Source organism: Pinus tabuliformis, chromosome 7, assembly GCF_031772625.1.
Source record: "Pinus tabuliformis cultivar Carrire ecotype Pingquan chromosome 7, CPIR1, whole genome shotgun sequence".
NCBI classification, from domain to species: Eukaryota; Viridiplantae; Streptophyta; class Pinopsida; order Pinales; family Pinaceae; genus Pinus; species Pinus tabuliformis.
The window spans coordinates 1,656,580,685-1,656,605,516 of NC_142293.1; the positions used below are offsets into that span (position 1 = coordinate 1,656,580,685).

General features: G+C 37.6%; 1 protein-coding gene across 1 annotated transcript in view; it reads left to right on the top strand.

The window, feature by feature from the left end:
* LOC149254815 (uncharacterized) overlaps nucleotides 1-21,645 on the top strand; it is a 43,562-nt gene extending 21,917 nt beyond the window's left edge. The window contains exons 3-11 of the mRNA XM_089460229.1: nucleotides 1,212-1,291; nucleotides 2,009-2,150; nucleotides 2,313-2,393; nucleotides 3,341-3,445; nucleotides 11,751-11,933; nucleotides 18,154-18,246; nucleotides 20,772-20,911; nucleotides 21,029-21,095; nucleotides 21,211-21,645. Of these exons, the coding sequence (XP_089316355.1) occupies nucleotides 1,212-1,291; nucleotides 2,009-2,150; nucleotides 2,313-2,393; nucleotides 3,341-3,445; nucleotides 11,751-11,933; nucleotides 18,154-18,246; nucleotides 20,772-20,911; nucleotides 21,029-21,095; nucleotides 21,211-21,330 (1,011 nt within the window). The 3' untranslated portion in view covers nucleotides 21,331-21,645. The remainder of the gene's footprint in view (nucleotides 1-1,211; nucleotides 1,292-2,008; nucleotides 2,151-2,312; nucleotides 2,394-3,340; nucleotides 3,446-11,750; nucleotides 11,934-18,153; nucleotides 18,247-20,771; nucleotides 20,912-21,028; nucleotides 21,096-21,210) is intronic.
* The last annotated feature ends 3,187 nt before the right edge of the window (nucleotides 21,646-24,832 follow it).

Below are 24,832 nucleotides of genomic sequence, written 5' to 3' on the forward strand. Positions count from 1 at the left end.
TTCGTCTGCACCAGTTCATAGATATGTTTGCTGGACCCCAAAATCATGGGTCTTGCAACATACTATTGACTTTATATGATACCGTTATGGATTTTGATAGTGAAAAAAATGATGTGTCCCAAAAAATGAGACATTAGACTTCAGAGGAATGCTGCAGAATTTTTGAGGAGATATTTCTGAAATGATTGAAAATTAGTCCTAATTATTGGGTATACATAAGAGTGAATTACTTCACAATATTCCTCTTCTAAGCCAGCCTGGCCAAATTTACTGTTCCCGTTCCTTCACAATAAGATGCTGTTACTGCCAAAGTAGTTGGCAGGCCAGTCTGTCAAATCAGTAGTTTTTTGTTTGTTATGTTCTTACTGTGACCAAATAACAGGAACATGCAGAAACAAATACTCATGAAACCTAAAGCCTGATACAGATAAATGCGATCTGATTTGATAAGAGTTGAAGTGATTTACTCAGGAGCAAGCCAAGTTAGGAGGAATGCTGAAGAAATGCTGGATCTTAATTTTTGATCCAAATTAGTAAACTGGTTTTATAATTTGTTGGGCTGGATCCTGTTTGTCTTGGCCCTTAGTTTGGTTGACCTGCAAGTGATAAGGTCATTTAGTGATTTCCAGCCTTCCCAAACTGTGTTGACATGCCTTCTATCCATAAATGTTCCTTACATCTTTAGTGGTTTGATAAACCTTTGACCTTGATTTGATTAAAACTATTGTTCTGAACTTTACTGTAAATTGATTTAAAGCGATTCCTCCAATCTTTCTGTCATGGTTGAATAGTGGAGGCTTATTGAACCTTTAATCATAATAATGGTAACTCATACTTGAATAATCGTAAACCTTTAAGCATAAAAATCTCAATCTTTTGTTTGAATAGTGTAGGCGTAGTGAACCTTTACGCATAATTAAGTATTATCTATGAAAATTTTCAGGGCTTTCTATAGATCCATTATATGCATTTTCATTTGTATCAACTGATTGCATATTTGAAGTTTTTTTATTTTTTATTTTATTTTTTGTCTTTGCCTTTGCTTAGCACATATAGTGACTTTTTCTTTTAATATCTTGGGTGAGTTTAATGTTGTATGCGTTCTTGAGAATGGCCTTTGATCCAGAGTTTTGAAAATGTTACAATTTTATCTTTAAGCAAAATTTTAGAGCTCATCTTAATCTGTTTTAAAACTATGCTTGCTTTTACAGGATAAGTCCTGGCGAGTTCGTTATATGGTGGCAAATCAGTTATATGAACTTTGTGAGGCAGTTGGCCCAGAGCCTACCAGGTATTTTTCCATTGAATTAATGAGTTCATACTTGTGCATGCTCTCATTGACATAGATACTTGACACAATATACTTGATGTAACCCTGCAGTTTTGACCCTTGGAATATAATCAATCAGATTACACCTATATTGTAATAAGTTAATAACCTGGGTATTTTGAGGGGTTTCAAGCCAGGTGGGCTCAGCTATGATGACCTTGTGATGTAATTAATGTAAATGCCTTGTATATATTTCTAGAGAATATATTTCAAGTCTTAAGCACAAGGGCAAGGTCCACTTAGACAATTCTTATGGTTCGGATTTTCAAGTTTGAATATTGGTTTATATTTCCTAGGGACCATGGTTTTGCCACCATGGTACAGAAAAAAGGTTGTTAAAAAACATTTCTTTCTATATTCCTTCAGTAAATTTCTAACATATGCCATGTGTCAATCAAGCAGCATATTACCAGTTTTTACCACATGCCCACGTTAAAAGCCGTGAGCCTTTTGAGGAAACATAAAACTGCATGCAAACCAACGGTCTATCTTAGTCCTTTTGGTTTACTAGTTTGCCCTAGGTTGATATCCATGCTGGATATCTATGGCTATATATTTGATAGTATTTGCATCGTTAAATTACGATTGGTTAATTTACTTTTAGTCTCAAAAATGTTTTCTATCTGTTTTATTATTTGTATAATTATTAATCTGAATTGCCCTGTTTGTAACATAAAGGGCGGACCTGGTGCCGGCATATGTGCGACTGTTGCGTGACAATGAAGCAGAAGTCCGTATCGCTGCCGCCGGAAAGGTGACAAAATTTTGCAGAATATTGAATCCTCAACTTGCAATCCAGCACATACTTCCTTGCGTAAAGGTCAGTTTGGCAAATGCAGTTTAAAGTTTCAGGATGCAGTTTTATATATTGAATTGTCGGAACCAATCTGGTATAGATATCTAATAGATTCACTAGTATATGTAAACGCACGATGGTTTTCTGCTCCAAGTTTCACTTAAGCTTTTAATGGATTACAAGCAGGAATTATCAACAGATTCCTCACAGCATGTGCGGTCTGCCTTGGCTTCTGTTATCATGGGCATGGCACCTGTCTTGGGGAAGGTAAGCCTCGATATATCAAGTAATGTGAATCAATTTGATATGATAGCTGAGCTCTTGTAATAGTTTTGATATTATATCAGACATTTTGAACTGGGTTTATATATATTTTCTGATATTCTTGGGTTTATAGAAAGATGTTGCATATAGCTCCATATTGTCATGTGATCAAGTCTTGTAGAGGCTGACATTTATTTCCAACCAATTTAAGGAAATACATGTTTCCATGTTTATTCCCAGCTAGTAATTGAGCGTCAGCAATTATCCATGTTTTCATTGCTAGTTTTCCTTTTTGGAATTAAACATATATTAGCTATGATTATGATAGAAATTAGTGATCACATTTATGAAGAAAAGCAGGGAAATTTTAAGGATAGAAATATATTTTAAAGTGTAGATACTAGAAACCTTCGTGAATCTTATTAGTCCCTCATATGCAAACTGTAAAATGTCTGGCGATAGTGTTGTAGAAACATTCAAATTTCTGTTGATTTTATAGTCTATAAAATTTTGGCGATTTTTAAGGTAAAATAATTTTATCTTGTAAAATTTGGGTGAATCATTTTTGGGAAAAAAATGAAAATTGGCAAATCTTTTTTTTGGAAAATGCTTGGAAAATTAGGGCATTTGTGAAATCTAGCCTCAAAATTTTCCCTAAACAAAAGGTTCCTGACTCAAATATGATATGAAAGAGATTTTTGTCTGAGAGGATGTTTTAGGTTTAGTACAACTTTCGGTGCCTATTGGAATCCCATGCTCTGTGTTGCCAAGTTTTGGTAGAAAGGAACCACTGCACTTTATCAGCCATCATGGGATTGCGTTTCAAGATTTCACTGTTGGGAAATATATTTGTTTGTGGATGGTTTTCAAAGTTTTTGTACTGCATTGATCATTTTTGATGTTGAGGGAGAGAGGTTCTCCAATGTGATGCATTTTCTTTTTGTTTGCAGGAGGCAACAATTGATCAACTACTTCCAATTTTCCTTGCACTGCTAAAAGATGAATTCCCTGATGTTCGGCTTAACATCATAAGCAAGCTTGATCAAGTGAATCAGGTATATTGTTGTTTGAGTATTCTAATATTCTTTGTAAGTTGAAACTTTTCCTTGTGGCCACTTGCTACTGTTAGTCAGCTTGGTGCCTTGCAAGTATTTATTTCTGGCATTAATTTCACCCATTTGAGGTTGAACACATTTGGTTTATGTTTATGCATTGCATTTGGATATGCAGCTTAGCATCATAACTAAGCTTTATCAAGGGAATCAGCTATGGTATTGTTCGAGTTGCTTAACATTGTTAATTTGTTGAAACATTTCTGTCAAGTTATTTATTTGCTAGTGTTAGTCAGCTTTGGGCCTTCTCATGTAAATATTTCTGGAATTAATTTTATCCATTCAAAATTAAGTTCATTCAGTCTATGTGTATGCACTGTTTGTGGATTGGCTTCTGGTAGTAATGTCCATCTGTGCAAGAGTATACAAACTGGGTTTTTGAACTTTCTGCTGCAATGGTTGCGAACGTAAACCGGAGCCTGACATTGTCCGAGGGTGGCTGATATATTCATAGATTTGGTTAAAAATATTTCCAAGTATGCTATTTCTGTGTTTTAAAACATAATTAATAATTTTGTCTACTCGGTGTTATCTCAAAATCAGGCCCTGGAAGGCTGCAGACCAGGAAGACTTCAAGTAACTATTTCAAACCAACTTTTGGCTGAGGCTTAGCCTCCTCAACCTGAGAGGGCTCTCTCAAAGGTTAATGATTTTGATAAAGATTAGATGGCTAACTCTATGAAACAAGTGAAAAATATGAATGGTTGAACATGATCAGTAAACATCCATTGGGCTTATGGAGTCAACAACACCTCAATATAACAATGAACTCAACCTTACATGGAAGTCAGGGCATTCAACATTTAAACATTCAAAATATAAACTCATATGGGACAACACAGTTTATAAATGTATACAGGAAGTCAGAGCACATTCAGTGAATTCTGAGTGATTATACATCCATACCACTGTAAGAAATAAGAAAAGAACAACATCACATATTCTGAACATGAAAAATCCCTCATGAATCCTGAGAAGTAAAGTCAAGCATGTATTACTGAAGCTGAGTCTTACATAGGCCAAATGCAAGCTTTTTTCCTAAAATTTCCAACCCTTTGTACATCAGATGTTCTTCTATATATAGAGCTCTTTACATGCTTGGATTCCTTCCTCCATCATGAGGGGAATTCGAATTTACCATCAGTGACACCTATTCTAACCATAAAACAAGACTTTAAATGCATTTGACAACTAACTAGTAGTCCTAGAGACCTAATACAACTAGGAGTGTAACTCCTTATCATGATTCAACAACCTTATCTAAGCATTTAAAGCATTATTTGACAACTTGCAACCTCAAGAAGTCGAATTTGATGAAGCCTCCCACGTGGTCATCTGACTGCTGAAGACAAACCCTAGAAATTAGGGAACATGTTTCCTTGTTTTTAGGTTTAGAATCCTTGAAAATGGCACGTGGGACAGAGCCTTTATCTCCTCATCCATGACACATTTTACGAAATTGAAGGAGGTTTTTGTAGCCCATGTTGTCTAGAATAAAAACCTCTCCTGGTTTTTTAAAACATTCCTCCAGCTGTTCAGAATCTGTCCTTGAAAAACACGTGTCAAACAGGAAACTGTCCCTTGCTCTGTTCTGGCTGAAAAATAGGTCTTGGGACAGAGGTCATAACTTCTCGTACAAAATGTATTTGGAAAAACTGAAGGAGGTTTTTGTGAAACAATCCATTCTGAACAAAAACCTCTTTTGGTTTTTTGAAACACTACTCCAGCTGCCCAGAATCGATCCTTGAAGAAGACGTGTAAAACAGGAAATTTTGATTCTTTGAAAAACTGCACCTACAGCAGTTTTGTAGCGCAACTTTGGTCACCCGTTTCTCCCAGCTCATAATGAATTTGAGGAAACTGAAGGAGGCTTTTTTGAATCAATCCATGCTGAACAAAAACCTCTCTTGGTTTTTTGAAACATCGTTCCTACCGCCCAAAATAAGTCTTTGAAAAACAGTTGTCAAACAGGAGATGAAAAACTGCACCTACAGCAGTTTCGTAGCGCGCTACGAAACTGCTGTGTATTAGGCATCACCTACAGCAGTTTCGTAGCGCGCTACGAAACTGCTGTGTAATTCCAAAAACACAGTTTAATGCCAAAATTTAGCTTTCTTGAGCTTTCTTTTCCTTGAAATGACTCTTCCATATGATATGAGGTTGCTATGTAGTTTTTCTTGGTTGAGGATGGCCTTCAGGCTGATTTAGCTGTATCTTCAGATCTTTGATTTCCTTCTTGAGTGGTAACTGTTTCAAGCTTTGATCTCTGCCTCACTTGATAGCTGCCTCGCTTGATAGCTGCCTCGCTTGGTGTTTAATGAATTCAAATTGGAAGCTTGCAGATTTGTTTCTCATGCAATGAATACAATCATCATTATGACTGTGAATACCTGGCTCTTCTTGAAACTTGCAACCATCAAACTGATGTGAGCGATTTTGAAATCAGAATTCTTAAGTGATAACAGTGGCTCCACTTGGGATAGTGTGCTCCTGTAGTACACTAAGAACTCGCAGGTCCAGTGCCTTATCCTTTTATGATAAACGGAAATTTGTTTGACAAGCATCCCCTTTAAGCTTCTTGGGCCTTCACCTCGTGCTTAAACTTGATGACCATTGTGGGAAAAAGAAATCTACCACTACTGAAAAAATGCTCAGTCAACCTTGAGCTTATTTGCATTTTCCTACCTACCTACCCTATCAGCTGCAAGCTCCACTTGTAGCTCAAGCAACATGATATTTCCAATAAAGCCAATCAATTGTCCTCTCTGATATGGGATGCTCTTGACTGCATTCAACCTCAAAATAACCATGGTAGTGAGATGACCAAATCAACTTATAATGTATATGATCTTCATAATGCAAATGAAATTGAAATGCTGATGTACAAAACTTTGCCATGTATTCAGCTATAGGGTCAAAAAACACATGGTTAGTTTGATGATTCTCATAACATTCTATATCTTCAAACAACTGATCCTCAGCCACACCAAATCTATTTGATATGCTATCCAACTGCCTTTCTAAATGATGCCCACAAACAATGTAATTTTCTTCATTATAAAGATCATTCTTTGATGCAAGCTGCTGCAAGGAATCACAAAAATGAACAACCTTTTCCTCCGCCTGAGGGTCATAGAAAATTTCCTCCAGTATTTCTTTTTGCTGTGTGTAATCATTTTCATCTTCATTATGATTCGAAGACTGAGAAGTCTGTTGCATCTCTACATCAATCTCAGAGGATGTAATATGATTTTCATAAGTAAACCCCTGTTGATCTTCATGCTGCATTTCATGAGATGTTATACTTTCTTCTTGGTGCTGAAATGCATTGTTATGAAGAGCCTCTAAAATTTCTTCATCCATAAATTCATCATCATCATAACAATCCTCCAAGTATTGAATAAGACTTAAAGAATGTCTACAACAATCTTTGAGCAACAATAAGGAAGGATGACATTCTTTATACATGTCATAGAACACATCATGGAAATCAGCAAGAGAATATGATGAACCATTTTCCAAACTTTTATACCAAGACCATGCTTTTCCTTCTAAAGTGGTCATAAACATCTTCATGAGACAATCCTCAGGAAAGTGAACCTTAAGACTGCGTACATGCATATGAAACCTAACCAAATGAAGAGCAGCATTGTCTTTCTTTTCATCTTTGAATATCGGAAGATCCTCTAACCAATCAACCTTTGGCATAGGATTTGGAAAACCAGGGATATGAGATCGATTCATAGGAGCATACCTGGCATTCATTCTTGCAGTGGAACTCATCTTGAAACTTCATCAAGCTACTGATCTTCTAGCAGTGGAGTCACCTTCCAATTTGTTATTTGATGTGTGGAGTCGCCAAGGTAGTTTTGCAGCCTCAAAAAGATGTCTGAGCTCCTGCTACCTTCAGAAGTTCAACTTCTTAATTTCGGGAATGAATAGACTTCAGGCTCCCGGCAGACGCACCAAAATGTTATCTCAAAATCAGGCCCTGGAAGGCTGCAGACCAGGAAGACTTCAAGTAACTATTTCAAACCAACTTTTGGCTGAGGCTTAGCCTCCTCAACCTGAGAGGGCTCTCTCAAAGGTTAATGATTTTGATAAAGATTAGATGGCTAACTCTATGAAACAAGTGAAAAATATGAATGGTTGAACATGATCATTAAACATCCATTGGGCTTATGGAGTCAACAACACCTCAATATAACAATGAACTCAACCTTACATGGAAGTCAGGGCATTCAGCATTTAAACATTCAAAATATAAACTCATCTGGGACAACACAGTTTATAAATGTATACAGGAAGTCAGAGCACATTCAGTGAATTCTGAGTGATTATACATCCATACCACTGTAAGAAATAAGAAAAGAACAACATCACATATTCTGAACATGAAAAATCCCTCATGAATCCTGAGAAGTAAAGTCAAGCATGTATTACTGAAGCTGGGTCTTACATAGGCCAAATGCAAGCTTTTTTCCTAAAATTTCCAACCCTCTGTACATCAGATGTTCTTCTATATATAGAGCTCTTTACATGCTTGGATTCCTTCCTCCATCATGAGGGGAATTCGAATTTACCATCAGTGACACCTATTCTAACCATAAAACAAGACTTTAAATGCATTTGACAACTAACTAGTAGTCCTAGAGACCTAATACAACTAGGAGTGTAACTCCTTATCATGATTCAACAACCTTATCTAAGCATTTAAAGCATTATTTGACAACTTGCAACCTCAAGAAGTCGAATTTGATGAAGCCTCCCACGTGGTCATCTGACTGCTGAAGACAAACCCTAGAAATTAGGGAACATGTTTCCTTGTTTTTAGGTTTAGAATCCCTGAAAATGGCACGTGGGACAGAGCCTTTATCTCCTCATCCATGACACATTTTACGAAACTGAAGGAGGTTTTTGTAGCCCATGTTGTCTAGAACAAAAACCTCTCCTGGTTTTTTAAAACATTCCTCCAGCTGTTCAGAATCTGTCCTTGAAAAACACGTGTCAAACAGGAAACTGTCCCTTGCTCTGTTCTGGCTGAAAAATAGGTCTTGGGACAGAGGTCATAACTTCTCGTACAAAATGTATTTGGAAAAACTGAAGGAGGTTTTTGTGAAACAATCCATTCTGAACAAAAACCTCTTTTGGTTTTTTGAAACACTACTCCAGCTGCCCAGAATCGATCCTTGAAGAAGACGTGTAAAACAGGAAATTTTGATTCTTTGAAAAACTGCACCTACAACAGTTTTGTAGCGCAACTTTGGTCACCCGTTTCTCCCAGCTCATAATGAATTTGAGGAAACTGAAGGAGGCTTTTTTGAATCAATCCATGCTAAACAAAAACCTCTCTTGGTTTTTTGAAACATCGTTCCTACCGCCCAAAATAAGTCTTTGAAAAACAGTTGTCAAACAGGAGATGAAAAACTGCACCTACAACAGTTTCGTAGCGCAACTTTGGTCACCCTTTTCTCCCAGCTCATAATCAATTTGAAGAAAGTGGAAGAGGTTTTTGCACTTTAGTATTTTTTTTTTTTTTTCTAAGTAAGGCTAAACTATTATATTACAGCAAGAGCAAAGTTACATCATCAAAATTACAACGGGGCCGCGGCCCTGTAAGATTTGTCCTAGGACAGACAGTAGACACCGGAGTATTCATGCCAGGAGTACATAGGACACATGGACAAAAACTTAGAGCAACACTCATGTAGCTGACACATGAACAAAAGCACTTGAAGAACATCGACACAGAACAGAGATAACAGAAAACCGACACAATTACATAGAGACAGAGTAACAGATTCATATATGACCGCGTAGGGAGCTGACAGAGAAAAATTCTTGCTGTAAAACCTGGAGCGCGAGCTGGGCATGTTAATCTTCATCAGTAGTCTGCGGTTCATCTTCCGCCTTGCAGCAGGGAGGCTGGAGGATGGCCTTACCAGGGTTGCGCGTTCCACGGTCACTTGGGCCAGCGCCATAGTCACAAACAGGTTCTCTCGGGCCTGCTCCCGGGTCATGTATGGGCCGCATCATCTCAACAGCAGGGAATTCCATTTCCACCGTAGGAACAATCCCAGGAACACGCGGAGGGTTGGCACGGGGATTGCCTTCCTCATCTTCCCAAGGATTGCTGCAGTGCTCCACAGAGACAGTCACGAAGAAAGTAGAATTGGCTAAGGTGCAGGGAAGGCGGTATCTCACCATTGGGTGTTCCGTATGCCCACAGTCCATTCGCGCTGGAGGTTCCCCTATTCTGCCTCTGCCCGGGGGCCTTCCCCTCGGCCTTCTGCACTCAGAGGTTTCTTCAATTGAGGAAGAAGTCGAGGGGGCTCTTCCACTGTAGCCTCCCCTTCCACTGTAGCCTCCCCTTCCACTGTTACCCCTTCCACGATTGCGCTGCATTCTGGTCCTCTGAACAGGGCGATCAATTCCCCAACGCAACACCACTGTTGGCACAGGTTTACTGCTAGACCGAATCCTAGCCTCCCAATTGCCCAAAGCTGTGGCTGCAGAGCCTTGACCTTCGCTCTCAAAGCTTGAATGAGAGCCGAGACTCTGAACCTCCACCACTTCCTTCGAAACCAGAACAAGAGCCAACGAGAGATGCGGGTAAGTAAGCACTGCCAAATTCTCAGAATCGCAACTGGCTTGCTTGTGAGCCTGCCAATTGCCCCACTCTGCAGCTGCTAAACACTTACATTCGCTCTCAGGGCCAGAATGAGAGCCGAAGTGCTGAACCTCCGTCACCTCCTGCAAGATCAGAACAGGTGCAGACGGGAAATGCGGGAGAATGTCCGAGAGATTGCAGTTATGAAGCGCCATGTTTCGCTTCTCAAGACGCGCCATGAATGTCGACAGGACGCCTCTGTCAACACCCTTAACTCCCTTCCTTGAATGCAGCGGGTTGGTGAATTTATGGTGTGTCCTCCTGGCATGCGTGGCTCGTCCGGGCGGACACCTGCCCTTCGGACGAGCCTTATGCGCCATATGTCTAGCAACCACCCGCATCCGGGGGCACTTTAGTATCTTAGGAATGAAAACCTCTTTCACTTTTCAGATAGTAGTTTTCCACTGCTCAGAAACTCTTCTAGCAGTTGACTGGTAGAAACAAGGAGACAAAGTTCCTCTTTTCTAGAGTTTCTTTTTTATTCTTGTCTTCGACCTTCTGCTACTTGTTTTGCCCTTGCTGGATGTTTAAACCTTGTAAATACTCCCTTTCAGAAATCCTTCTTCACAAATATTTGCTTTTTGTCTCTCAAAATTGGTCCATCAAGTCATAAAACTGCACCTACAGCAGTTTCGTAGCGCGCTACGAAACTGCTGTGTATTAGGCATCACCTACAGCAGTTTCGTAGCGCGCTACGAAACTGCTGTGTAATTCCAAAAACACAGTTTAATGCCAAAATTTAGCTTTCTTGAGCTTTCTTTTCCTTGAAATGACTCTTCCATATGATATGAGGTTGCTATGTAGTTTTTCTTGGTTGAGGATGGCCTTCAGGCTGATTTAGCTGTATCTTCAGATCTTTGATTTCCTTCTTGAGTGGTAACTGTTTCAAGCTTTGATCTCTGCCTCACTTGATAGCTGCCTCGCTTGGTGTTTAATGAATTCAAATTGGAAGCTTGCAGATTTGTTTCTCATGCAATGAATACAATCATCATTATGACTGTGAATACCTGGCTCTTCTTGAAACTTGCAACCATCAAACTGATGTGAGCGATTTTGAAATCAGAATTCTTAAGTGATAACACTCGGTATGGTAAATTCTTACAATGGACTGAAGATTCGGCAGTTTACTTTCCCAGTTTTGGGTGATCTTCATTCTGTCAGATTTCTTCCTAGCTGTGGCACTTTTTCCAGGCCTGGTTTTCCTTTTTATTATTATGCTGAATACAATGGATATGAAAATGTTGGAGGGTAGTACTAATGATGTTGCCACGACTTTTGTTGAAGAGGTTTTGAATGTTTAAATCTTTTTTAAAAGGATAGGTTTCTGGCTGTCTTGTTGAAAGTTTCCATGGATAAACCCATGAATAACTTAATACAGGATAGGGCATAATTTGAGATGGTGGCTGAATTGAACAAAATGTAACATAGCCATTAAATTACCTTTGCTGCATGGTTACTGATCATTAAAAATAAGGTCCTCACTAGTTTATAGTCTTAAAATAGCCGTATGTGGGCCTCTATGTGTGATAATATTTTTATGCATTACTCTAATTTGCAGTAATTACATGCTTTTTGCAGGTGATTGGAATTGATTTGCTGTCTCAATCTCTTCTGCCAGCAATTGTTGAGCTTGCAGAAGACAGGCATTGGAGAGTCCGACTTGCAATTATAGAATACATTCCTTTACTTGCCAGTCAGTTGGGGGTGGAATTTTTTGATGATAAATTAGGTTCACTCTGCATGCATTGGCTAGGTGACCAGGTTTGTGCGAAAAGCCTAAATCTAAAACCCACATATATAGATGCATGAGTTTATGGAAGTTATTTTTGAGTTAAACTTTATTTTTGTGTTCATTATTATTTTATGCTGTCTTTGAGTTTTATGTCTCAAGAACATCAATGTAGAATATGTGTTTTGTTTATTATTGCAAAATTGCATTTGTTTTTTTAGATATGATTCATTCTTCTTTCACTCTCATAGGTTCCTTAGATATGGTTCAAACTTGACACTCCTTTCACTCCTATATAGCAGAACATGAAATTTTGAATATTTGCATATTAGAAGATCAAAAAATAAAAATACCAGAGGAAAGTTAGAAAATATATAGTTAACATAAAAAAATCAGAAAGATATTTATGTTGAAATGTTATCAGTCAACAATTTCATTAGAAATATTAAAAACAAATGTTCCAAAAACATGACACAAGCAGGGATGCCTTCTCATCATTCAAATTATAATAGTCACTGTATTTAATGAATTTACTGGACAAAATCAATGCCATATTTAGAAGATCAGAATGATAAGCTTGTAGAAATTTCCAGCAATAAATTCCCTGTGCTTATCCCACAAATCTGCCTCGAAATTTGTGCACTGTGCCAAACAGCTGCACTGCATGCAGACCCCTTTTTGGAATTCTGTTGAGATTTATAAGCACCTGTTGTACAATATTGTACAGCCTTCACACAGCAGAAACAGCACCTCAAAATTTATGCCTCAGGCCTTGATTTTTGTGCCCATTAAATGCTGTACGGACATGCAACAAATCTGTAATGTACAGCCTTATTTACTGCTGTACTTCCTCCTTGGAATGCATACCAAGTCCCTTTAATTTCTGTCTCAACTGCAATAAATGCTGGTAAGGTGTTTTGGGATTTGTGCCCTTTCACCCATTCTCTCCTTCACAAATTCTTCAGCTCAGCTTTTCCCGCATTAAAATCTCATTAATGAGTCAACGTTGGCCACTTCACTTCCCCCATCTCCTTTATAAACTCATTAATTACTAAAACCATTAAATCTTGCTATCTCAAGATCAACGGTGGTGACTTGTAATCTCTCATTGAGATGACTTCACTTTTAGAAAAAAACACTTTCTAAAATCACTCAAGTCACTCAAACTGTATAAAATCACTTTTAGAAAAAATCACTTATATCACTTTTAGTAATTAAATATGAAAAGATATTTTTTAAAATTGCTTTACAAAGTTTATCATTTAGAGAGGCAATCTTCCACATGCTAAGATACCAAGCCAATGTGGACGTCCTACCAAGCTACACAATCCAACAACACTCTCCCAAATAACCAACTGGAAAAAAGTGCTAACAAAGATCAGCTTTGGATGCACCGATCCATATATGAGCAACAGTTCTGTTGAGCATTTCATAACTCATATTGTCTTGTGTCTTCAAACATCACAAGTTCAACAGCGGGGAATCGTGAGAAAGAATTGAAGGCCATATTGAAGGGGGAGGAAATGTCATGAATGTAGAATACATAATAATAATAATGTAAAAATAATAAATGATAAGCGGATGAACACAATGCTGTACCTTTGTGACTAGTCAATGCGTATATCATCACAAGGCATGGTAATCATAAGTCACTCATTCATTTATCAATTATATAATTATTATCCTACATGGATTTTAACTTATTGTCTTCTGTTGGATATTTCATATGTGAACTGTATTTATTACACTCATCAAGGAGTGTGCCGGATCTATCACCTTGTCCAAAGTCAAGCAATCACCTATAGAAAGCTCTCTATACGGCATCAAGCAAAAGGTCTGAGATACAACTAAGGAGATAGGGTGTTACCATGCACACCCCTTCACATGAAGGCACTTTATCAGAGTGTAAACACTTTTGGAACAACTCAAAAGCTAACAGTTGGAAACACCTATGAGCTGCTGTACTAGTTCTTCCCAACCATGCTTTTCAAGAGTGCTTTTCAGTGATTTTTTGTGGATGTTATTTTAGGTTTTCTGTGGTCGTTCATGTTGGTATTGTGTGCACAATCACATTTTTGGCCTCTTTTTTGAGTTAATCTGAAGTTTTTGGTGGGTTGTATTGTCCCATGTATTGCTAAATTTGCTTGTTTTAGATATCCGATTCTTCTAGGTTTGCTTTTTGTTTCATCCATGTTCAAGGGCTCACTATAATTGTGATCCAAAAGTGTTTAAGATTATATTTTTGTAGGATTGTTATGTTTCTTCCTTTTAGGGATTCCAAGGAAGGCCCAATTTTTAGTATTTTTTGTTTGGAGAATTGCTTGGCTGTAGAACTAGGGTTTTTGGATCAACTTCATTTTAGGGTTTTAAAACTCTTCTTTCATTTGTTTCTTCTTAGGTCTATACAGGGGATCTTTTAACCCCAATTGTCTTAGAATGAAGCTTTTCGCCAATGAAAATATATTCATATGGAGAGTCTTATCTCCAAGTCTTATGTTGTTTTTCTTCTAATGCTTGATGGATGTCTTATGTTGTTTGTCTTCTAATGCTTGATGGATGTCTTATGTTGTTTATCTTCTAATGCTTGATGGATTTGCAGTGGTAGTATTTTGAGACGTCTTCTAGATGATACTGCTAACAAAGGTTTACGTGCACATATGGTAGTGCACTATACATGTTGGGCCTTACCTATTCGAAGATGTGATGATTTTGGCTCCATCACTGGAGGCAATCCCTTTTTTCTAGAAATAGGTTGTTTTACAATATATTCCTTGGTTGGTAATGTAAGGTAGAAAAAAAATACGTCTGACTTTATGTGTTACGACTTCCAGTCACAACTTCTTATTCGTAAGATCGGTCCCACTATGTTTTATAGATGACTCTTGATTATTCTTAGATGATGGTGGTCTTTATTGGATGTACTGCATTCATGTCAAGTGTAAGTGACAAATTGAGCTGTTTTTTATACTTTTTGTTGACCAGCATGCTTCAGTGTTCTTGCTTCAAGACTTCTTTCCAAAGGCTACCATTGCTCGGTTGAGGTGCCATGTTGGTATTGGAGATATGACATTTTTGGGCAAGTATGGTGATGTAATGATCTCTCCTGAGGCTCATGTCCATCTTTAGGGGGATGTTATGGATTCGACCCTATTTTGAGATGGTATGTGTAGATCTACTCACCATTGTATTGAGATAGGTATTCATAAAACCTCTCTCGATTGTATTGAGCTGGTTGTATATAAACTTGGTCAATCAGTTATAGTTCAACATATTGAGCTGGACTTCCACACTGACTTTCTCTTATATTTCAGCCAACCCCACCTTTGTATCTCAGCAACGGTCGACCATATATTTGAACTTCTTCAGCATCGGCTACGCTCCCTTAGGTTTATATTGAGCTGGGTCTCTATATACTTGCTTACTCAGTTATAGTTGAACATATTGAGTTGGATTTCCACGCACCAACTTTCTCTTATATTTCAGCCAACCACACCTTTGTATCTCAGCTATGGTCGACCATATATTTGAACATCTTCAGCTGTTCCTACACCCTCAGGTATATTTGAGCTGGGTATCCATAAACCCACTCTAAGATTGCATTTGAGCTTTCTTAGCTATGCACTCTCATGCACATTTGAGTTGGGTATTCGTAAACCCGATGCCTAGATTGTATTTGAGTTTCTGTATGTCCTGCTCTACATGATGTTTTCAGCATTTCTTCGTCGAATGGGCAGTTTAGTGATGGTGGTCCCCTAGTTTCTGAGCTGTTCAGTGGTGGAAATTCTCTAGGAGATGATTAAATCAATGACGATGATGGTTGGGAATCAATAAACCCATCCATATTTTGTATTGAGTTGGGTAATCATACTCCCATTTTCTTTTGTACTTGGTTTGGGTATACATGGACCCACTTTATTCATATATTAGCTATAGCTGATGTTATATCGAGTTGGGTATTTATACACCTACTCCATTTGCACTTCATCTTTCTCCATGACCCCATGTTCAAGTTAGCGGGGTGTTGAAATGGTGTAACCTTCAGATAATGCCACGGACTGACCCAACTTGTGTGTATTTTGAATGTATCTATGGCTTTGGCTTAAAGGCTGATCTGGTCAAACGCTCTATTATATTTGGGTGGTTAGGCAACCTAGATTAGTGGGCCTATAATCCCTTTTAGGTAGGGTGCCCTACCTTAAAAGTGTGTGTATATACACACTTTCATTTGTACAAACATGTTCTTTGATCATTAGCTGAGTGTTCTCTTATGTGATTCATTAGCCTCTGCAGGCACCTACACCTTCTATTTCTCTTGTTCATTCGTTCATCTTCTCTTCTCTTTATGTGTTAATGTTAATTTAGGGTTTGCTGGTTCATTCCATTCGATCTTGTATCTCCTGTGATCTGAACAATTGTGTGATAATGTTTAGAAGCGAACAAATCACATATACTCAGTGGAATGATGCCCACATTATTGACATCAAACTCTCTTCCCTGTCTACAAACATGGATGACAGTGCCAACCCAAAACACATAGCCATATCAGTAATAGGAGGTTAAGGTATTGAAAGAGGACGCAAAAAAAAAGAAAAGAACATTTCTCAACTACTGTTTTGGGATGCACTTCTAATGTCTGAAATCCCCTACTAGAGCTTCCTGAGGGAGGAAATGGCAAAGATTGAATTAATATGAATGTGTTAGGTTGGATTTTTTACCTATTACTTAAAGTTAGATATTGGGAAATATCCAGGAAAATCTCTATTGCATTGCTAAGTAGGTGTTAGATATATCCTAAATCACAAGGTTTGGTAAATTTTGTTGATGAGATTTGAAATTCTCTAGATTACGAAAAAAATTGAAATTTGTTGGGGTTCACCGATTTTTGAATGCAAATTTAAAATAATCGAAATTTTATGATAAATGGAGTTAGAGGAGAAAGGGTTCAGCTAAATTTAGAGGTGCACTAAATTTACCAGGGGGGCCCACAGTAGGGCCAAAGGCGCAGTTCACACTTTAATTAAAGTCATCTTAGCCATCCATTGAGATTTAATCCCAGCCATTTGTGGAGTTGGTGGGCCCAGGTCGATTTCAAAGGAGGGGAAGGGCGCAGTCTTGGTTCAAGAGGCCGAATGGCCATCAAAATTTCCAGATTCGTGTTTCCAGCAGCAGTGCGTGAGTGCCTCAGAAGTCCGTTCGAGGTGGTATGGAGTTCATACTGCGCAGCAGAGAGAGGTCAAGTGGGCTGGATAAAGTCCAGTTGGGCACAAAAGGGTGCTGATCAATTTCTGAGTGAAGGGAAGTCTTTTCCCTCTTCCATGTAAATTTCTGAAAGTGCTATTGCTGAAGAAAAATAATAGAGAACACACAGTTTGCAGGTTTTCCCCAGTTGTGGTTTCCTGGGTAAAATTTCTGGTGTTGAATTTTGAATGTGCTTGTGTCTTCAATTTTGTTTTTTCCGATGCAAATAGTTCAGTTAGTAAACTCAGTATATTTGATGAATGCATGTCGAAGGTTCAGTAGCTGTTCCTTTCACTTCAGTAAAATTCATTGAATTAGTTGCTGGGCTTTAAAAGTTTTTTAATCAGTAAATATGATTTTTAAGTGGAAACAAATATCAACACACACATTTATGTTTATATTTTCAAAATTTTGGAAATTATGTATGGGCAAAATTAATGTTGAATCAATGTGAATTTTATCATATAAATCTGAATTTCAAGGTCAGCAAGCCTGAACCTGAACCCAAACCTTACAACATAGGATATATCATATAACTGATAGACATGTTGGAAATATTCTTGGATTGGTATTCTATTGGGATATGTATCCAAGATAGTTCCATGTGTTAGGCGAATAGCATGTCTGGGTTTGGCACCCTAGGGGGTGGATCTGGAAACATAAATCTGGAAGTAACTCAATGTTTTGCTTCTTTAATTATTCTTTCCCATTGGCATTACTTGATAAAGATATGGGGAAGGCAAATGCAATCCAGTTAAGTCATAAATCTTGTTTACAAGCAAAAAAATCTCTTAGTTAAATATCTAGTTTGAATCTCAATAACGTTTGTTGGTTAAATTCTTTAATGGCACTAAAACATCCAGGCCCAAGCTTTTACAATGAACTTTCATCTTCCTCCTACCATGCATTGTAACCGTCCAAAAATAAAAGTGAACTTTATGTATCAGATTGTGCTATTATGGCTGAGGATGCCTTCTTCTTTCTGTTTTAATTTGGATTTTAATTTTACTGCAGGTTTTTTCAATACGTGAAGCGGCTGCCAATAACTTGAAGAGACTTGCTGAAGAATTTGGTCCAGAATGGGCCATACAGCATATTGTTCCACAGGTTATTTTGTTCTTGCAGTAATTGTCAAGTTCTGATCTTATTTTGCTGTTTGTGCAATGATAATTTATGTGCTAGAATAATTTAATGAATATTAATGGGCTCTATTAACCAAGATAGGGTTATTTTTATTGCTAGGAAATGTAATTTATATTGTAAGAGTCGATGAAATGAGCTCTAAAGTCAAACACAATGTTAGGCCGGGCCTCAAATACTGTTACATTGTTAGTAAAACTAACAGTGCTTTTGAACATGCTATGCTCACAATAAAAATAATAACATAAATCAAGGAGAAATATACCTATTTCCCACAAGCCCAAAAGGAACCCTTCTTGTAGAGAGTAGGAAGATTATCAAATTCAACCAAACAGAGAATTTCTGTCACCAGCTTGATGGAGGTGTGCCTCATTGTATGCTCTGACCTTTTCAGATAAGCTGTGATTCTATGTCCAGTTGCATGGTTGAGCCTTTTCAACTTCATATTGAAATCCCAAACCACCATATCATGGGAACTTTGTTGCAGGAAATGTCTAGTATAGTGCTGTGTTAGGCATGTTTTTGTACAGAAACATGGAAATGCATTCGGTACAGCCTTGAAACATGTTTCCAGCTATGCAAATGTCTTACGTTTGGGAAACATGTTTTGTGTGGCTGGAGATGTGTTTCTGGGCCATGCTGGGAAGTTTGAGACTGGTTCCAATCTCCTCGGAGTTCATAGGGAGAAAATAGAATTTCATATCCCATTCAAAATTTAACAGGCTTAACAGATTTCGAGATTTCAGGATTTGGCAGGATTGCGGTACTTTCATTGGATTTTATCACATATGAGGATATGGAATTGGCATTTAATGAGAGCACCAAGTCCTTTATGTACCCATTGGTGGTGTTGATTATTGAACTTGTCTGTCATGGCCATAGCAACAAATCACCCTTCACTCAAGCCAAAATTAGGCACATTAAACTTTTTCTACCATATTTTTAAGTCTTGGATTAGGCATTTTTATCAAAATTGGGTGGTGTTGATTGAGGTCTTGACTCCCTAGAGGATCAAGGTAGAGGTAAAGGCTAGACAAGAGGCAAAGGGTGGTACTAATGATAGAAGATCCCAATATAAGTGATGGTGGAACATTGCTTGGCATTTATATTTGCCCTTTAAATGTTCTTTTTCATTTATTCATAATGCTTTCTTTCAAAGTTTCAATATAACGTGTTATTTATAAAATAACACATCATATATGTGTGTGTGTGTATATATAACAGATCTCTATAGTCGCATTTCCAAATTTTCAAGGGGTCCCGTGTCCAGCACATTTCTGTTTTGGAAACTCGTACCGATTTCCCCATATTGTGCAACCTAGTATGGGTGTCTTGGATAGCTACTATAGATATCTGAAACACAGCCGTGCCATACCATAATCTGGAACAGCCACATCCTACTGGTTTCTGAGACAGTCTACTGGAACCTGGAATCCTACTGGTTTCTGAAACAGCGTACTGGAACCTGGAACAACCATCTGATACCACTTTCAAGCATGTTTGCCATGTTTTCTTTTTCATATTAATGGGACATATTATCAGTTATTTTTATTGAATTGGATTTTCCCAGCATGAATTTTTTGAATCATATTGAATCTGAATTTGATTTCTGAAAAGGTAACTATGTGTAACTATGTGTGTACCTTAGCTTAAATCTAAAGTTTTGTAAGGGTGAAGTGATAGGTACACGGCAGGACTGGATATGTAACTCATGTGGATCACAAGAGGTACCACTATTATTGGGTTCTCTTTCTTATACTCAGTATGGAGGAGAATTGAATACCAATGGATAGGAAATTAAACAATATTATTGCTGTGGTAAGGCCTGTATGGGTAATCTAATTCGCAAATAATGCTTGTGCACAAGTGAACATGACAATACAAAGCTTGTATGCCTGTGGCTGTTGACATTGCCATGTTAGCGAGGTTGAATTAGGACTCTGTTCCTGAATTAAGAAAACAGCTACTACATCGCTAATAAGATGACTGCTTGTTGGACAACAATTAACATGTTGATAATTCCTTAATCAATCACAACCTAGCAAGCAGCTGAATAATTGTTGAGACGATTAGACTCAATTAATCTTGTGTATTGAAGCTTTATCTGGAGTTGCAACACGTCTTTTCCTTGACAATGATATAGAGCCAATTTCCTCCTTGGTTCTTGGGATCATAATGGATTTTTTAATAGAATTTTCATAAATGCATGAGGCGAGGACTGTTTTTTGATTTTACTGTGTACTATATGAAAAGTTGTTTCTGGTTCATGTGCTGTTTCCATGTATCTGCACCCTAACTTTTTGATGAATCCACTGAATCCCTAACCATTTCCATACAACTTAACAACAAGTTAAGATTGTGTAAAGGTGCCAATTATTTTACAGTGATCTCTATGAAATGGTGCAGATTTTAGAAATTAATTAAATGATGCATCTATTGCTATATATAGTTATATGTTCTGTGGACTAAATAAGTTTACACATGACAAACAGGTCCTGGAGAAGATAAATAATCCTCACTACTTGTATCGCATGACAATTTTGAATGCTACGTCACTTCTAGCTCCAGTCATGGGACGAGAAATCACATGCCAAACAATGTTACCTGTGGTGATTAATGCTTCAAAGGATAGGTAAATTCGAAATTTTCTTGCAGTTGATCAATCTTAACCTAATCACATGCACATGGAGCTTTTAGGAAGATTACATCCAGTGAAATGCAATTGCTTAAATGTCATTGAAAAATGCAGGGTTCCAAACATCAAATTCAATGTTGCAAAGGTGCTTCAGTCGCTGATTCCAATTGTTGATCACTCGGTAATGTTTTCACATTGGCTGAATCAACATGGCACTACAAAACTAGTTTGCATTGCCATAGAGCCTCTCTAACATAGCGGGGTTTGCTTAGTTATGTGGTATTTTTCGTGTGCAGGTTGTAGAGCAGTCCATTCGCCCTTGCCTTGTTGAGCTCAGTGAAGATCCTGATGTTGATGTAAGATACTTTGCTGGTCAAGCACTCCAGGCCTGTGATCAGGTCATGATGTCATCTTAAATATAGCAATCTTGGGGATGCCTTCTGTTTCTTGTCAAAGTTGCTTGAAGCCTTTGATGTATTTGTTGGGAGTTAGTCGCTATAGCAAGTCAAGATTTTCATGAATTGATGGCTTGTCACATTGACTTGTTTGTCCTTTTTCCTGAGATGTTTTCACTAGGAAGATTTTTTTGTACTCATAAGAACAAGAGCAATACATGTATTTGGGGCCAATATTTGGTGATCATTATTTTGGAGCTTACTGGTCAGGCAGGCCACATCTCTACTCTTGCGTTACTGATTTTCATTGTTAAAGATATGATTGCATTCATTTTATCTTTTCTTTGTTTTCTTAGAAAAATTGAAAGGCCATCAACAATTTTTATTTATTTATTGCAGTACCTTCTACTGTTTTTTAGACGTTACTCGTCGACGATTCCCTCATCCATTTGCCAAAGTAAATTTTATTGTAGAAGTGTAGTGAAGGATGCATCCTTTGTTTTTGTTATCGACCTTATCATGTTTAGACCTCACATTTCTTTTCTTTTTCAAATAATATCAAGCTTGTAAGTAACAGCTATGGTGTAGAAGAGATACATTTACTAAAAGGGCAGAATATAGGAAATGGGCAAATAATCCAATTATATGTATTAAAAGTCCTTTTTCTTTCCCTATAAATTGCATGTATAATAATAAGAAAGAGCACCCTATTTGCAAAATGAAATGCTATGATTGAATCATTTATAACAAGATTGAGAAATAGGGGTGAAGATTTAATCTAAATATGTTGTGCCACTAGACAAGTTATAGTTACAAATTACAATAAGGAATAGAGAGCAAAGGAGAGAAATACATTTCTGATGCATTCCTGGAGAGACAGAATGCAATCAGTGACAGTTACATCGGACAACTGGATAGACAGGAGATTGGTGACCATCCTGAAGAAACGCACCGGACATCACCAGACAAAGTGATCGTTAAAAGAAATGCACAATCTATGAGATTCCCCTTTATAGATTTCTTTAATTGCCTTGATGATCCATTTGGCACACAGGGACTTAGTTTGAGTGTGTATTTTAATAATCTCTATGCTTTCCCCCTCCTTGGGCAAATGGCCCAAGTATGCGTGTACTTTGTGAAATCCCTTGCTCAAGCCTTTGGTAAGAACTGACAGAGGTGGCTGAACAGGAGGAATAGTGGACATTAGGAAAAGCCAAGATGTTAGTACAGATCTAAAATTTTGTGGCTGATGTTATGGGCCTAGTTATCCATTTCTTGAGCGTACAACGTTCGAGAGTTCCTTGGGGAAAGCATGAAATGCAAAGTGGATTCCTAGTAACTTAATGTTTGCCCAGGAAAAATCTATGATCATCCTTGACTAGCCAACCAAAGGTCATTATGCTTAAGACTTTGTATGGAACATTTAGTTTTAACCCATTGTATCTTGGGCCCCAAGGACTCAAAATATTATTTAGGGAATCTATGGTGTTTTTCCATTGAAGTCCAGTCCGAAGAGTATTAACAAATTTGACAGGCTCCAAGATTGGAGAGGAATGCCTTTTATAAGGCACCATGGTGTCTTATGACTGGAGAGTAGTAGTGGACGTTAGTGACAATCAAGACATTAAGTACAGATCTAAATTTTGTGGCTAATGTCATGGGCCTTGTTATCGACTTGTTGAGCTTTTTTTGTCAGTGGTGTGACAACATTCTAGAGTTCCTCCAGGAAAGCTTGGAATGCAAAGTGAATTTTAGAAACTTAAGGATTGACTAGGAAAAATCTGTGATCATTCCTGAGTAGCCAACCAAAGGTGAATATGCTTTATCCTTGTATGGAACTAAGTCCCATTGTATCTTGGGCTCCAAGGGGTCATTATTTTTGTAGGGGATCTATGGTGTTTTCCAGTCCAGTCTGAAAAGTATTCAACAAATTTGACCTGCTCCAAGATTGAAGAGGAATGACTTTTATAAGGCACCATGCCATCTTATGGTGAATAAAATATCCCAAAGCTTCCATGGCAATAACATCAAGGTTGGGTCAACATAAGATCTTTAAGGGATGGATCTGAAATATATGGCGTTAATGGAATGATAGTTGATCGATCTAAGAATGTCCAAATCTTGAGGCTTTGAGCATGGACAATATGAAGGTCCATTCAATCTTACTATAAGCTTTCTGAAAAATATATAACCATTGGGTTGAAGTAAAGTTGATCACGTTGTCGAATTTGTCTTTCAGTCTTATCACTTACGTTGGACAAGTAATGTTCCTCCCTTATCCTTTTAGGATTAATGTGGTTTGTGCCATAGTATCAGACCCCTAGGAAGTGTCCTACCTCTTGGCATTGGGAAAATGTTTCACGATGCTTTGATTGAATTCACACAATGTGGAATTTTTAAGTACAAGATCTCGAGTAGAAAGTGAGTGTTATGAATTCTTATATTCTCAACCCTCATTAAATAGAAAACTAAAGCAGATGTGGTTTGAGAGACATCTCATTGAAAAAAATGCCACATTGCCTTACGAATTCTCTCACAACCTTTCCATTTGTTGGACAGTGTAAATAAAATTCTCACTACCTTTCCAATCGTTTGATAAAGTAAGTGGAAGCTTTGAGGAGTTTTCTCTTAAATTTGTTGGGGTCATAAAGGCCAAAGCTTGGATTTAAAGGCATTCCAGGCAACCTTATCTCTCGGGGCATGTGAACCAGGGTCATACCCTCTTTGTCATCTTGCAATTCTAAAATCTTAAAATCATCATAGGACAACCATAAGGATGTTAGTAATTCATCGACCATGGTGCAATAGAAGTTTGCAAGGTGTAAAAGCTTTCTTTCCAAATTTAACATTTTCTGGACAAGCCTTTGCAAATGGATATATCCTACGTTCTGTAACATGGGTGATGTGTTATGAGGACTAAAACTCCTACTTTCGGTACTATGGGAAAAAAAAGCAACACAAAACCAAACCCACACCAAAGCATCTTTTGAGTAAAAATCTTTGAAATTTCATTTTCTTGCAAACCCAAGATATTAAGATGATGATTCAAACACTTAATCAACTTAACCATGGACTCTCTCAGAGCACCATTCATTGTCTGTCAAACCATATGATCTGAATTTTAAACTTGTAGCCCCTTTGGATTATGATTTTAGATGACTCCAAGCTCACTAATATTGGATCTTAGAGTCTTTAAATGTGGGCAAGTTTGTGAATCCTACTAGTTTTACCAAGATTTTAGGATTGAAGAAAACCTCCGGTTGTACATAATTGTACCTCCTAGATTCCTCCAACAACATTATTGAAATTTTTACTAGAGTTGGCCACATAATATCAAAATCATGAATTGATATCAGTCTTTCAGTAGATTTGAATTTGTAACACCCTTGAATGCCATATTTTAGATGAATCTGGTATCACTACATTTTGCTATTTGAATGTTTAAATATTCACAATAGTGAACCCTAGTGGCACTACAAAGATTTTAGCAATGGATAAAACCCTTAGATTGTGCACACATTTT